Genomic DNA, 12,438 nt, shown 5'->3' with positions numbered 1-12,438 from the left:
AACGAGGGTGACACAGAATTATATCCATATTTTCAAACTAGCTAAATACTCTTCTTACACAGGAATATTGAGAGTAAAGTAATATTAAGTGCAAAACATTATTAATAATTAACTTACATGTAAACATTTAAATCGGACTCAGCTATGTTGCTATAATTTAATATATATATATATATATATATATATATATATATATATATATATATATATGAGATGTGCTGCTTATATATTCGTGTTTTATTACCATGTCTGTGTCTGTTTTGATTGCACATTAAACTGCTTATTATTAGGCGACAACTTTGAATTCTTTCTTTAAGCAGGGAAATTTATTTTACAATAATATAAAAATCTATTTTATTACTAAACGTTAGTACATATTTTCCATATTAGATAATAATATTGGAAAATGCAATTAATTTTTCTTCGGAAAGTATACAGTGAACATTACCGCGAAATAAATTGTGTTGTAAGAAAATGTAAATGCGAGTTCTGTTTGATGAATTAAATTACAAAATTCATTATGAATGAGCATGTACACAGAACATTCTTCTCACTTATATTATGCATTCATGGAAGTTTCACGTGCATTTTACATTTACTAATGTGTAAACAAAACTTCAAACTAACCTTTTAAGAAATATTCGAAGTTTGAAACTTATCAGTAGGTTCATATCTCAAGACTTCTATTTAGAAAAAGTAATAGGAAATATATGTATACACGAATAGTCGCATTAATATATTTAAGGGTAAAATTAACAAAAATATACGTGTTTTATCACAAATAATGATGCATATGAAAAACTATTTGAATTGAGTGAATATACGTTTCTCTATGCAACTCTGAATTGGCGTAGTATTGAGCTACGTATTACACAGCAACCGTTTATTTCCCATAAAGAACTTGATATATTACACATAAACATTACACGTAAATAATTTGACTTTTTTTTTTTTGAAATGGGAGCGGTTGCTTTTCTAAGGATCACCGCCATAATAACACAATTGAAAGAGATATGCTTACAAATTGTTTAATGTCTCTTTTTGAAATTTTACAGATTGTGAGTGTGCTTAAATGTCTGATCATATTATAGTTTAAAGTGTTTTTACAAACAATTATTGGTGTTTTTGTACTTAGATATAAGCAGACCTGATTTTCACATACGATTTCCTATGTATGCGCAAGTTGCTCCGTATCAAGATATACCTTTATGAGAAACCTATAAAATAACTTTTGCATCCTTGGAAGATATCCCATTCTATTATAAAATTTAGCAAGTAATAAAATATGTTAAGTTTTTAGCGGTTAAGAAATAGGTGTGATTTATACTCATTATTTTTCTAATTATCGTTACATTATCATACTATTTCCAAAAGCGAAATTACGCGCATAGCTTTTAAAACCTGGTTTATTTTCCATTGTTTCCCTTACAACTAGTGTCCATATATATTTCGAGTTTGCAATAAGTGGTACATTAAATTCAAATTTTCCAGATACACTAAAATACTTGTTTCATTCTCTGTCCTTACCAGGGTAACAAATTTACACAAAAATGTAATTCTTTCAAAAAAATCATTTCAATATGATTGCTTTTTGAGAATGTTGAAGTTGATGAGCTCTGCAACTATAAGTGTGCCCATTTGTACTATGGGTTAACACCTATCCACAAACCAAGTTTGTAGACGAAAGAGATTCTCAAACAATTAGCGATCCTAGTGTATATGTTCCTATGTAGATAGTAAATCGAATTATTGGACATTTTGTAGAGAGTTATTATTGACAAAAAGAAGCAATTATTTATTGGCAGAAACACTGACGAAAAAATCGTGTTAGAGGATGTAATCCTCTATTTATTAAGAATGGCTATTTCTGAGCAATTTACAAAACTTCAGATGTGTATATGTAGCAACATTCACATGTTCATACCTGCATGTAAAACATGTTAATACACGACCGTCTATGAATTCAAAATATTTTCATAGACATTTAAACAATATGTTGAAAAGAGGTCAGACAAATTTGAAAATGTTACAAACATTTTCAATGAAATTATGCAAGCAATCAGTGAAAGATTAGCGTGATCTATATATATTGTAAAACTCTGTCCAATATAGGTTGTAGGTAGAGCAAGGTAACAAAATGAGTGTCCGAAATCGAGTAACATTACCGGCTTTTACAGGCTTTTATTATAAAATATACTAAATAACAGTATTTACAGAAACGCTACAAGCTTATTCTCCTCTGAATTAGTTAGGATGGAAATTGGAAGTTCTTGACCGTGAGGTCGCGGACAGGAACTCCATGGAGCTCCGTGGCAGGCTGCGGAGAGTGACCAAGGAATCCCCAAAGTTCCGTGGCAAGCAGTGAGAAGTAGTGAGTAGTAATGAGTAGTAGTCAGAGAGCCACTTAGCAGGCTAAGCAACTGCGTAAGTTTTCCGACCAGAGCCTCGTAGCAGGCAAAGCCAGAAGAAAGAAAAACCCAAGAGTCCAGTAACAGACTAGAGGCTTAGGATTAGGTTACTCCTAATGTTCCGTGGCAAACACTACGAGGAATACCAGAGAACTGGTAGTGGTTCACTGGTTGCTGCCGAACTTTTAGGTTCCAGGCGGCGGTGTTCGAGCCTGTTAAACAGTTTGTCCATTAGCAACAGGAATACTATTAAATTCGTCCATTTGAATAGGCGGAGATATAGCTATTCCGGGTCATTTGGATGTTTTTTGTTTTTGAGAGAAGACGTCTATATAGTATGTATAACACAAAGAGATTTGCGAATTCAAAAAGGTTGAAATTATCACTGGAATATAAAGATGGTTATATAGGAAAGTTCCTGATGAAAACAGTTTGACTTCTTGATCAGGACGCAAAAGATGTAATATTTCTAAAATATTAGCAATAATCATATGCCTATATTTATATAAAGAACCAAATTTTTAAATGACAATAATGATGATGATGAATCTAAATTGTTGGACATCATGTATAAAGTAACGGTGACCATGATTTGTCGTAAACTTTGTATAATGTTTATGATCTATAAAGTTGGTGACAATATGTCGTTCATAGTTAAAAAAAAGTACATAATAATTGAAAAAGTTAAGAATTATAGGTTACTCGTCTTTCTATAGATCATTCGCTTTCTTAAATGCAGAAATGTTATAACATTCTTCCATTCAGTGCGGAGTAGTGAATCAGCCTAATGTAAAAATATAAAATAGGAAGTATTTGTTCCGCAATGTGTTCTTTATTCATTTTTCAATTCTTCTTTTCTCTTGAGGTAAATATTATGAAACATGAAGTCGTCTGTAGAAAATGTTTTAAGTTCATTTATGCGTTGTAAGTTGCATTATGAGTATTTTCATGGTTTAAATATCTTCGCGCGTATGGTAAAATGAAGTTTGCTATGTCTATAATAAGTTTCATCCATGCTCTCATAGTAGGGTTTAATTATATCCAGAGAAGTTTCCTATATGTATTGACGACAAGAAGCGGGGAATTTAACTCTATAGAGATTAGGATTGATCCTTTGAAGCATAGAAACTGGACCCATCTATTTGGAAGATAATAAATCTGGTACTAAAAGCTGATATTTTCTGTAGAACAGAAGTACTGTTTGTTCTTCTGTAAAAATAGTTTGTTTACGTTTCGCATCAAAATGTTTCTTTTTTCTCGTAGCTTGCCGCTAAATTACCTTTTACAGTTCCCCTAATTCTGTTCAACTGTTCCTCGTACATATATAATGTTGGAGTGGATCCAATCGCAATATCAGAAATAGTTTTTGGTTGTTACCCATGTAAGAAGAAAAAATTGAACACTTGGTTACAGCCTGGATAAAGCTATTGATAGAAATTATGTATGAAATAAATTTTGGCAACTGATTTTGATTTTCCTGTACAAAAGGTTTAAAAGAATTCTGTACAATACTGTGGAATATTTTCTCTACACCTAAAGTTTTGTGATTGTATGAAGGACAAAACTTAAACTCAAAGTTGTAGAGTGTTGCTAAATAGTGTAGTCTCTTTGAGTTATTTACAGAGCGACTGTCTATATATAGGTAAATAGCTCCATATTTCAAGATGATTTCGTGAATGAGAAATTGCTGGATTTCTTCAGCTGTAATTTTATCTACAATCCTTCTGACACAGAAACACGATGACATTTTAACTGCTAGAATGATGTGTTTAAATTTTCCCTGTCCCACAAGTATCTTTCCTATCGAGTTATACTGCCACGCAGTATAAATAGCTGAAGTAGGGGATAGTAGTAAGAGACCAGATGGATTAGTTGGTATCTAGATGGTTGGTTGATGAACTAGATAGTATTTTTTGTATTTCTACATGCCGTTGTTATGTGTGCTATATATGTTTTCATAGGGAAATAATATTTCCGTAATGTCGGTTGGTAAGTTTTAGTATAACCAAAATGAGGAGCCATTGGATTTTTATAGATTGCATCAAATAATTTGTTTAGTAAATACTTTGATATGAAAAGCAAATACAGGGTAGCCGGACGGTTTTGAACTGCGTAGTACTGAGAGTGAGTTGGTGGGAGGTGATCGTTGTGGGGATAGTTCTGCTCTACACAAGACACCATTTCATTTACTCAGTCACTGGTCAGTCACTATGGGGCAGTGGGAATTTCAACGTCGATTGTTTATCTGTGACAGTTTCGTGAAGTGGTGAGTCTATTACAGTTACGCAGCGATCGTTTCGTGCGCGGTTTAATGTCGGTGGACATGGAACTGTTCCAAGCCGTAAGACAATCCTCAGATGGGTGAAAAACTTAAGATCGTCTGGAAACATACTGGATAAGAAGCATCCTGGCCTGAGACGCAGTGTAACGACGCCAGAAAATTTTGAAAGGGTAATGGAATCGGTAGTCAGAAGCCCAGGACGGTCAGCTAGACGTCATGCTAGTGAGCTACGAGTCAATCGTGAATCGGTTAGACGAATTTTGCACAAAGAATTAAAAAATCATCCCTACAAAAGGTTCGCTGTCCAACATCTTAAGGGAACTGATTTTGCTTCCAGAATGCAAGTGATTTTAGGATCAAATGAAAAATGCAATTTTATTGATGAGCGATGGAGCTCATTTCCATTTAACGGGATCGTGAGTAAGCATAACCTACATTACCGGGCTTCAGAGAATCCACACCTTATCCCCCATCGTCCTCTACACTCTGAAAAAGTAACAGTCTGGTGAACTCTTGGCTCATTTGGCATTATTGGACCTTATTTTTCGAAGAGAACGAGGTCACAGTTACTGTTAATTCGTCTCGATACATTCGTATCCTTAAAACTTTCTTGAAAGCAGAACTAAGAAGATGACGAATTAACAGTATGGAGCTACATCACACACCGCGAACACTTCAATGACGGTTATACGATTGTTTCCTGGACAGATTATTTCAGTTTTTCGTAATGTTTCTTGGCCTCCCAGGCCCCCGGACTTATCAGTATGTGACTTTTTTCTGTGGGGATACATTAAGAGCTGTGTCTATAACCACAACCGACGTACTTTGGACAATTTGAAGAATGCAATCATTCAAGAAATTGCTGCCATCTCTGCGGAGATGTCATCCTGTTCTCAAAATCCGTGTGATGGAGGATTTTGAGAAGAGACTTGAGTCATTCATTCGAAATGATGGACATCACCTTGACAACATTATGTTTTTACAAATAACTGAAATGGCAAGTAATGAACTTTGTTAATTAAAATGGCAAATAATGAGCTTTGATTTTGCGTAAATGAACATGCAATAATTTTCAAATTGGCTGAGTATTATTTCATTAAAAACCATCCATATCCAATGTGTATCACCCTGTATAAAATTCCCAATTGAGGATGTTTGGGTGTAATATATATTAGTCCATCTTTAAGGCAGAAACATTTTGCGGCATGAAGTGTTGACATTTTGTTACGTTGCTTATTTTCTAAAACACTGCTAATATCCCAAAATGAGGTATTCTTTCTTTTTTTCTAACCACATTAGGGAGTGCCGTTGATTGGTCGACTTAAAGGGTCTGCTCCAATGAGTGAGACACAAAATTTTTTGCGTCCTCAGTGTCAAAATTTTTTGCGTCCTCAAATTGTCCGTTTCGTGCTCTTCGTCGTTTTGAATATTCTGTTATTGTTCTAAACGGCTAAAAATATCTGCAGGATGCTGCAAACTTCCTATATTGTGTATTTCAAATTGTAAGCTGCTAAAAATATGTTATAAGAGTGAATTTTCCCAATCTGTCATGCTGAGTATTCAATGAAGTCAATCACTTAGCATCAATTAATAGCTGGAATTTTCTATTTAGTAAAAAATATCGAAATTTTCTAAGAACATGTATTAAGGCATATAATTCTTTCTGCTACGTTAAAACTTTACGTTCAGTCTTAGTAAAACATCTGCTGTAGTAAGAAACGACATGTTTCTGGTTCGTTTTAGGATCGTAGTAAAACCAACATTTCATCGTCCTATACAGATGATGCATCTGAGTACAAACGAATTTCCAGAGATGGGTCGAAACGAAATAAGAATGGAGCCTGAATTATTCCCTTTCTCAGTATAAATTTTGATGTGGACTTTCAAATAAGCACAATCCGGGAAAAACTTTTAAGGCCCGCTTAAAGGTTTTTTTTTTAATTTCCGTATCTTGTTGTCAATTTCGGGAGAAATTTTGAATTCTTTTCCACTGACTGTAAAAGAATTAGAAAAACACACCTAATTTCGAGTACAAAAGATTGATCTTTTTAGCTAGCTATAAAATCGTGTCCGTGTCTCAAACCGGGTAGTTTCAAGTCCGATAGATGATACTTTCAACTTTTGCTCCCTATTATGAGATAATCAGCGAAGGCAGTAATAGGAGGTGGTATACCTTACAAAATCATGCGTACTGCTATAGTTAAACTTTGAGTTCAGATGGCGTGAACAATCAATAGCGCTGAAATTTAAATGAGTTCCTACTACGATTGACTTCAAAAGTTATGGAGTTATTTCTTTTAGGGTCCAATAATATTTGAAAATAACTCTGATTTATATCGATACTTCATTTAAAAAAATGTTTGTATACATATGCAAAATGTCTTCTGTTGACTGAAATGGTATACTAATTCATTTTGTGAACTTATTACGGGCTTGTAAGTTCAGAACCAAGCGAAATTCTGAGGTATTTGGCTTCGCACTATCAGGATTGGCGAGGAGAATGAACTATCGCTAATTTATTGATAATTTTACCTTCTAATAATGTCTGCTTAATTATTTCTGCTTAATTTTTCTTTTAATTTGCGGTCTCACCGCCAAAAGAATAGGGATGTCCTCTTATGAAAAGATGTCGCTTTATTTATACGTATTTTATGAATGTAGCAACGAAATGTATCTGTAGGTAAATAGGAAGAAACTTCCCGGTGTTTACAAAAAAAATGTGTACATCTTTTTTCTGTTCATCTGTCAGATCTGGATTTATGTTAAGAAGTTTGGTATCAAAAAGGGGTGCTGTTTTGTCCAATCTTTCCTGTATTTCCTCGTCTAATCTATAAAATATTTCTTCATTATGGTCGCATAATTGTTGATCGTCCTGTATATTAACCTCATGCAGATCATTTTCAACGTACGAAATTGGCATATTTCTGCTAATTTTATTGGTCTATTAGAATTTTAGATATTAGTAAAGTGATATTTTTTGTAATTTCGTTGGTAAAGCCTGCAGTAAGTATCTCTCCAATAAATTCTCCATTGGAGAAAAATGATATATTCTTTATCAGTGTTCCAATTTTTGATGTTAAGAGGAAGAAAAAAATTCGTCTTAGTTTTAACGTGGTAACAGTGGTAACTTAACCGTAGTAACTTTACGATTGATAAGAACGTCAGGTCTTTTCTTGAATTAATTACATTTACCGATATTTTTTCCTGTGCAAACAAACTTCAGTTGGAAACGTCGGTATCCATGGATTCCTGTACACAGACAGTGTAGTGCATGGTATATCAATTTCAGCTTCTAGATGATTTAAAATATCTTCACCGAATAGAGGAAAGAATTCTCCATGTTCCAAAATCCGAAACTACTGTGAAAAAGTTCATGAAAAAAGTTTGAATTTAATTAGAGCAATGTACCGCAATTTTACAATTGAATTCTCAATTTCTCTAAGATTGGTATTAAAACCAACCAAATGCGTATTTGATGGAATCTTTCATTTCGGTCAAAGACTGAGAGAGCCTCCTGTGTCTATTATTACAGGGTATTTTTCTCTAATGTTCTATAAACTGACTAGTAGTTTATGCTTCTGGTTTAGTAATTTTATACTCTCTCCTATCACTCACTGAATCTACAGCGTAAAGTGATACCGGAATTTGTTTGTTAGTTTCAGTAGATACAACTTTTTGTTGTCCGTTGTCTTTCTGTGTAAAGGCCCTATGAAGATGTTCTGGAGAAAATTTGTCGTGGAGCTCCTCTATGCGTTTCTTTATTACTTGTTTCTAAAACATATACTGGAAAAATGGCAAAACAGACTGTAAGTGTTTCAAGTCTAGGTCAGGCCTTTTTTTGTTATTAATCCTACGACTACATTTCTTCGTTCCTAAGCTGATTATTATTGCAGTTATTTGTATTGCGTGATTTATAATTATTAATTCCGCCACGTCTAAATTGTGAATTTCTCATTGCATTCTGAGCCACTGAAAGACACAAGTAGACCATCTCATCGGGAAGCCTGGTTAACTCGAATGAACCATTCGCGTTCATAGTGCTAGATGTGCTTGGTGTAGAGGTATAGGGCGGCGATTGTGTAGTGCTAACTTGGGAGGGAGGATTTGGAGGTCCTTGAGTTTGACATGCACCCTTCGGCAGGGGGAAGGTAAAAGAAATGGTGGAGCAGGTTGTGAACAGTGATGCCAATGGGGTGTCTGATTGCATGAAGGATAAGTTGTTTGTTGGTGATAAATGGGAAAGGAAGGGCTAGCCATCGTTAAAGAATTTAAACTGTTAACTGACGGATTTTGATCACATAGAGAATAAAGTACTTGTGATAATTGAACGTAATCACGCTTTTTCACAGAATTATGTGCTTTTTCTAAGTTATGAAAATGTGCCTGTAAAGCCTATACCGTAGTAAATGTTTCCAACGCGTTCTTCCGTAATTTTTTCTTTATATAGAAAGATAAATAGTTTATTTTGTGTTCCTCGGTCGCCTGAAGCATGACTTGAAGAATGACCCTGAATGTTTTTTTTTAAATGTGCATAAATAGGTTAATTTTCCCCATTTGTAATCTGAAAAAAATTCAAATTTCCCCCGATATGCTGGTATTTTTGGCCTATCTAAATCTGTAATTTAAAAAAAAATCATAACTAAGTTTGCCCAGTTGGTTTTGTGCCTTTAGTTGCAATACCGAATCGGAAGCCATGTCCACAAGATACATAGGAAGAAGTTACTATTTTTTCTTGGCATTCCAAAAATTCAATAGCACAATTTGGTTAAATAATAAGATAAATCTATCAGGATCATCTCTAATGTGTTCAGAGTACTTAGTAAGGTGCGGGAATCGAAACAACTGCGAGACGTTTGTTCTTCCATTTTTATAACGTCTTCCGGAAAAGTATTTTTCCCTGATCTGTTATGAGCCATACGCATACTCAAGGCTAAGTCACTAAGTTCACAGACAAGAAAAATCACATTCCAATGCATTTTAAAAAGTTCACTTATGGCTAATAAAAATACCGTTCGGTAGGGGACTATTCAGAAAATGCTGAGACAGTCAAAGCCTCACCATGTAATACTCTGTCCCATATAGATTGTAGGTAGAGGAAGGTAATAAAGTGAGTGTCCGGAATCAATTCCCACTACCGGCTTTTATTTATTAATTAACAGTATTTAGAGTATTACTACATAGTTATTCTTCTCTAAATTTCTTGGGTTAGAAGTATGTAGCCCTAATCGTGAGGTCGCGGATGGGATCACCATGGAGCCACGTGGCAGGCTACGCGGAGTGACGAAGGAATCCCAAAGCTAAGTGGCAAGTAGTGAAAAGGTTTATAACCACAGAGCTCCATAGCATACTAAGCAACTAGGGAAGGATTCCTAACAGAGCCTCATAGCAAGCTAAGAAAGAAGAACCCAAGATTTCCGTAGAAGACTAGAGGTTCCGAAATAGGTTAATCATAATGTTCCGTGACAAACAGTAGGTGGGACACCAGAGATCTGGTACTGGCTTCGCGGGTTGTTGCCGAATTTATAGGTCTCCAAGCTGCGGTGGTACTGCTGATCCGATGTCATCGTCTGTTTTGCAGAAAGGTGCAGAAATCCTTCGTCTGCTGGTTTCAGTGAATCAACGTGTTCCCTAGTATCCTGACGTAAAACCATGCTGTAGCGTTTATAAATACAAGCGTAAAGTATTGTGTTATTCAATACCACGTGGGATATTATACTATTCATTTTCCGTAATAACGTATTAAAGTTAACCAAAAGAGAAGCAGGCATTCTGTTCAATATTTTGTTTTAATAGTTTCATCGATTTTAATATAATGTGCACCTCAATGGTTAATAGTTGAATGAAGCGTTAACAATGATTTAGATATTATTATGAATTAAGTAAATTATATCAGAATATGAACTGTGGAATGCTTTTGATAAAATTAGTAATATCTCCTCTTCTTAACCTTTTTCAGTGTAATAAATAATATGCTAAATAATAAGTAATATGTATGCAAAGCAGTGATTTCCTTGCTTTGCATTTGTTAATAATGTGATAGAGAGCCGAATATATTTTTGAATAAATTCAATAAATTTGAAAATATCAAATTTAACGTCATTTATATTATGCAGTTTATACATAATTATATCTATGCATTTACCTATTTATCTATCAATCTCTGTAAAATTATCTATAACTAGTTCATTATTCTTACATGCTAAATTATTACCTTTGTTGTTCCCTACAACTATTGAACTGCAGTTGCATAGCTGCATACTTCTGTCTACATAACATTGCCATAAACAAGCAGAATAGCTGTAATGATCGGAAATCCAAATGCTGTCGTTCTCATCAGGAAATCTACATTTTCTTGATTCCAGTGGAATGGAGCGAACATCTTCATCTGATACCTCGCAAGTCACAGACGCAATTATTTCACCTTTTTCCACATAAGATATAGGAACCGAAATAAGGAATTCCATACCAATCAATGGGAAGTCGTATATTCCATGGTATTCAAACTAATAATAGATACAGACACAATATATATATAAGGACTTTTAATAATGAATTAATAATATAAACATTTCCACGTCTAATTCTTAGTGAATTTAAAATGTACTCAAAACGTCGATATGGCCTGGTAGGAAATGTAGTTTTATGAATAAAAAAAAAAACACAGTTTCTCTGCTCACATTAATAATATAAGCAAATAATAACCATTTGAGTGAATTGTTACCATTTACAAAGAGTGATTTCTGAGCTACGAGTGTCATGTACAAGCCATCTTAGTACTTCAGTATTACGGATATTTTATATCGTTGAGCAAATACCGACGAATTGCATAGTGTTAATTCATTGTATCACAAAGGAGGATTCGTGTCATAAGTGGTTGTTTGGATACTGCAAAACAGAAACTGTTAATACAAACAGAACTAATTTTACACAAATTCATATCTTGCCTACCTTCTCTACATAATCACCATTCAACTACAGAAATGAAAATAAAATGTTTTTTTTTTTAGTTTTACGTCCCACAGTTATGCCGGTTAGGCTAAAGGAGACGATGATTATGAGAGATGAATGAAATGGTGGAATGAAGAAAGTTGGAGGAAACGGGAGAACCCCGAGAAAACCCACGTACATGTCCCCCACAAACTTCACTTGGCGGGGGCAGGTTTTGAACCCGGTACTCCAAGCACTAGAAGTGAACGCTCCACCACTGAGCCACCGAGGTCCCTATTCAACTACAAGACTTCATAGTAGAATTACATAAACTTTTACATACTTTTATTACGGTACATCTACTGCAGTTTCATATATCATATTGCTTGAAACGCCATTGGTAGATTTGAATCTGTAATAATGGCGTTAAACACTTGTGTCACACTTTTAAAGTAAGATTTATATTTTAAATGTGAGTCTCAATTTTACAATATTTTGTTCTGGTTTACCCTAAATGTACTCTATTATTCAAAGATCATAGTACCGGACACAAAATTAATCTGACTTTATTTTCCTACGTTTGTCTTGGTTTTCTTCTTACAGTTTATAATGGTGCAATTGCAGTCGATTTTGATTCTGTTGAGATTCTAGGGTTTCTGATTTTAAAAAAGACAGCTACTGTATCACTGGATGTTATATTGTAAGTTCACTTTTAACATGCAAATTTGAAAGTTGTAATAATCTCAAAACGCAGTGTGACAAAGTATAATATTAAGTTCAGTATGTACTTCAGAAGATGCTGTACAGTTCTTATTGATATTT

General features: G+C 34.2%; 1 protein-coding gene across 1 annotated transcript in view; it reads right to left on the bottom strand.

Moving 5' to 3' along the window:
• LOC145692532 (uncharacterized) overlaps nt 1–11,153 on the bottom strand; it is a 57,197-nt gene extending 46,044 nt beyond the window's left edge. The window contains exon 1 of the mRNA XM_081767839.1: nt 10,901–11,153. Coding sequence (XP_081623965.1) covers nt 10,901–11,153 — 253 coding nt within the window. The remainder of the gene's footprint in view (nt 1–10,900) is intronic.
• Nucleotides 11,154–12,438: the final 1,285 nt, after the last annotated feature.

This window comes from Thermobia domestica, chromosome 8 (assembly GCF_964235325.1).
Source record: "Thermobia domestica chromosome 8, izTheDome1.hap1.1, whole genome shotgun sequence".
NCBI lineage: Eukaryota > Metazoa > Arthropoda > Insecta > Zygentoma > Lepismatidae > Thermobia > Thermobia domestica.
The sequence above is the reverse complement of the archived record's forward strand: the minus strand, read 5'-3'. Positions and strand labels throughout refer to the sequence as shown.